The 3620-nt window shown below is 43.8% G+C and overlaps 1 protein-coding gene across 1 annotated transcript; it reads left to right on the top strand.

The window, feature by feature from the left end:
- Positions 1-729: 729 nt before the first annotated feature.
- Positions 730-3022, top strand: LOC308094975 (free fatty acid receptor 4-like; the record flags this gene model as incomplete). Its single annotated transcript, XM_080441808.1, has 3 exons — positions 730-1269; positions 1949-2080; positions 2678-3022. 3 exons carry the CDS (start codon positions 730-732, stop codon positions 3020-3022), a joined length of 1017 nt encoding a protein of 338 aa, XP_080297934.1.
- Between the last annotated feature and the right edge of the window lie 598 nt (positions 3023-3620).

The following is a 3620-nucleotide window of genomic DNA, read 5'->3' as shown; positions in this document are numbered from 1 at the left end:
AATTCCAATGGACATGGGTCCTCCAGCACTGAAGCTGTACCATCAGCAAAATACAGGAATAAAGCATAAAAGAGGACACAACAATAATCTAGTCTGGCTGAAACAAAAGCATGTACAGCATCTGCATCAGATTCTGCAGGCGAAGAACTCCACAATGTGGACATTTGTAGGTCTGTGGCAAAAATAAAGTTTGATGAAAAGTGACAGTGACACCATCATGTGACACATTATAAATTAGGCGTATCAGCCTAGTAAGAGAGGGAAGGGGGGGGGGGTACTAAGCCTTAATATAGATGCATGCCAATATTGGGCCTCGAAAGGGTCATCAACCTTTTTTTTTAAACGTTTTAATGACCCCGCCGTCATAAATGTGGCATGAAAGATACAACATTTTGGAAAACGTAATATACTTTACACCAGAAGGCACATGAAAATGTGACTTGATGTCAGTAGCTAAGAACACAGAGAAAGGAAAATCGGTCTATTCATTATGGCTATTTAGCTTGCTATCAAGGTGTAAAGGCTGTTTGCTTCGACATAAGCTTTCATCCTGTGACGCAGCAGCTGGAGCAAACAGTATCACAAAGGCTGGCTCATTGCCACCCCTTTCACCCATGCCTTTGAATCATCATGATTCCCTCAGCACTTTCTTCCCATGAGGCATCCTCTGAGTTGGCAGTACTCAGGAGTCAATTCACTGGATAGCTTGGAACAGAAGACCCTCAGGCTATGGATGTTTCTCCTCACAGCCATTTTCTACACTCCAGAAACTTCTCTTACTTCTCCTTCTTCTCAGAGATACAACCCTCAGATCCCATCGTTAAGACTGTTGTGGAGACCCTGGCTATCTCGGCTGTCCTACTGGTCTCCGTGGCAGCCAACATGGGAGCTGTGGTCCTGGTCGTCCGAGAACGCCGACTCATGGCCAATAAGACAGTACTCACCCTCAACCTGTTTGTGGCCGACCTGCTTTTTGTCAGCATGATCCCGCTGATTATCGCAGTGCGTTGGACTGTGTCCTGGAGCCTGGGATACACAGCTTGTCACATCGTGCTGTATGTCATTTGTGTTAGTGCCTGTGTCACGATCTCTACCCTGGCCTCCATTAGCATGGAAAGGCTCCAAGCTATTCTTCGGCTGCAAACGGTCCCCACCCTCAACACTTGGATGGTGTCTGCTGTCCTCACTTTCATCTGGGCCTTTTCCGCCCTTGCATCCATACCCCTTAGCCTGTTCTTCACTGTAATGGAGGAGGAATTCCCAAAACATGTATGTATGTATGTATGTATGTATGTATGTATGTATGTATGTGTGTGTGTGTGTGTGTGTGTGTGTGTGTGTGTGTGTGTGTGTGTGTGTGTGTGTGTGTGTGTGTGTGTGTGTGTTAGGGCTTTCACCAACTAGTCGATTAGTCGACTAGTATAACCACTTGTCGACCTTGTTGGTACCAGTCGAATAGTTAAAAAAAAAAAATGTTTTAATGCCATAGTAATGGCCCATCTTACTATTATTATTATCCTCCTGACTTTTATCAAAAGGGGGTCAAAAGTATGCCCAATAAAAGCCTATTATTGGGCAATGGGGATCCTTGAGACGCTACTGTGGTGCTGTGCTGCTGTGCCAGAAGCGCTTCCCTTAAAACGCCATAAAAATAAGGGCAGGAGGATAATAATGATAGTAATATAGTAGTAGGATGGCATTAAAACAATTAAAACAAAAATGTAAATTTCGACTAGTCGACTACCACTGGGTCAAATTAGTCGACCTGTAAAAATCTCTAGTTGTGAAAGCCCTAGTGTGTGTGTGTGTGTGTGTGTGTGTGTGTGTGTGTGTGTGTGTGTGTGTGTGTGTGTGTGTGTGTGTGTGTGTGTGTGTGTGGATTTATGGATGGATGGATGTTACCACCATATTACCTTTCTCTTATCTGCGTTTCATGACTTTTAAACAGGGAGATTTCCACATTTGTACTCTCAAGTGGCCAGACATGACAACAGAGATTGTGTGGAATGTATCCTTTACTGCCCTGTGCTTCCTGCTTCCAGGCCTCATCATTGTGGTCAGTTACAGCAAAATTCTACAGGTAGGAGGATTACGGTGTCACTTGTACATTTCTGAGTCACTTGCCTAGTATACATCTTGTGTGGATCGTTAATGTAACTCTTAGGTGCACCTGACATTATGTACCCTTGGACAATGACAATGCATTTTAGTGTCATTGTGGGAACAGAAAAGCTGCGGAACATTAGTGTTTACACTATTGATTACGGAAGCTGGAAATGGTAGCTGTATGTACGCAAGGCTTTGCACTATCATCTGCCAATATTACATTGAAAGTCTCAGCACACTGGACTTGAACATTAAAGCATTCAAGATAATGGGAAGCGATTTACTGTACCAGTGCAAAAAACACCATGTCTATTTTAAGCAACCCTTTAGAAATGTTTAAGACATAGTGAGTCATAAAAGACCTTTGTGTGCAGCTACATTGGGCAAGTCAGTTGGCTAGATATGTCATTGTGTCTTTTGTTTTCATCAAATAATGTCACTTTGTCGACTGCCTCTGTTGTGTGATGCATTTTTGTTAATACCTAAAGAACAAGATAGCATTGAAACTGCTAACATTTAATTTGAGTCTTAAGTTAATGATTGACACCATCTCTTTTGTACGATATTGCAGATTACTAAATGTTCCAGGCGGCGGCTCTGGTCCAGAGTCAACCCATCCTCTCTGGGAGAGTCTCGTGAGTACTCTGTCTCCCGCCAGGACATAAAGCTCTTGCGTACACTAATGGTCCTCATGCTCTCTTTCCTAATCATGTGGAGTCCCATTTTCATCATCACCTTCCTCATCCTGGCCAGGAACTTCCTAGGGCAGCTGTATGTCTCCTCCACCCTGTTCTTCTGGGTGGTGACATTCACCATGACCAACTCAGCCCTCAACCCCATCCTCTACTCGGTCTTCCAGTTCAAGAATGCCTGGCGCAGGCTCTGTTGTGGCTCTGTAGTAGCACCAGTGATGTAAGTGCCTAAAGCCATGCACAAAAGAAAAAGACAGTCAGGTACCGATATATATTATCAGCCATCCTCCAATTACCCATGTGTTTCATCTATCCATGAGAAAATCTGCCTAAATACCATGCTGTGATAATACCATGAAAGACAGACTGTTCACACGTCTGCTGGACTGTTCACTCATGGTCATACGTTGTCATAGTATGCATTGAGGTTCTTGAAAGTGTTGCATGCATGGTTCCTACTTGTATTATCCATGCTTGTATGGGCACACTGTGCCTTCAGCCAACCAAGGCCACTGGCCATGAAAACATCCCCACCAGATTCCTCAGAGACGCAACCGTCTCTATTGCTCCCATGGTAGCCCACATTATAAATGTATCCATCAGTCAGTGTCACGTCCCACAAGAATTGAAGATGGCGAGAGTAATCCCTTTGTATAAAAAAGGAAACATATTGGAACCTGGCACCTACTCCCTGTTTCCATCCTTTGTTCCATCTCAAAAGTTATAGAGAGATTAATTCACGAACCGATCAACAGGTACCTCGATGAAGCCAATCTGGCTTCAGAACATCCCAATCCACTGACACATATACTGTATTTGACC

Source organism: Gymnoscopelus braueri (genome assembly GCF_963280865.1).
Source record: "Gymnoscopelus braueri genome assembly, chromosome: 2".
NCBI classification, from domain to species: Eukaryota; Metazoa; Chordata; class Actinopteri; order Myctophiformes; family Myctophidae; genus Gymnoscopelus; species Gymnoscopelus braueri.
Note: the sequence above shows the minus strand (reverse complement) of the source record. Positions and strands in the feature narration are given on the sequence as shown.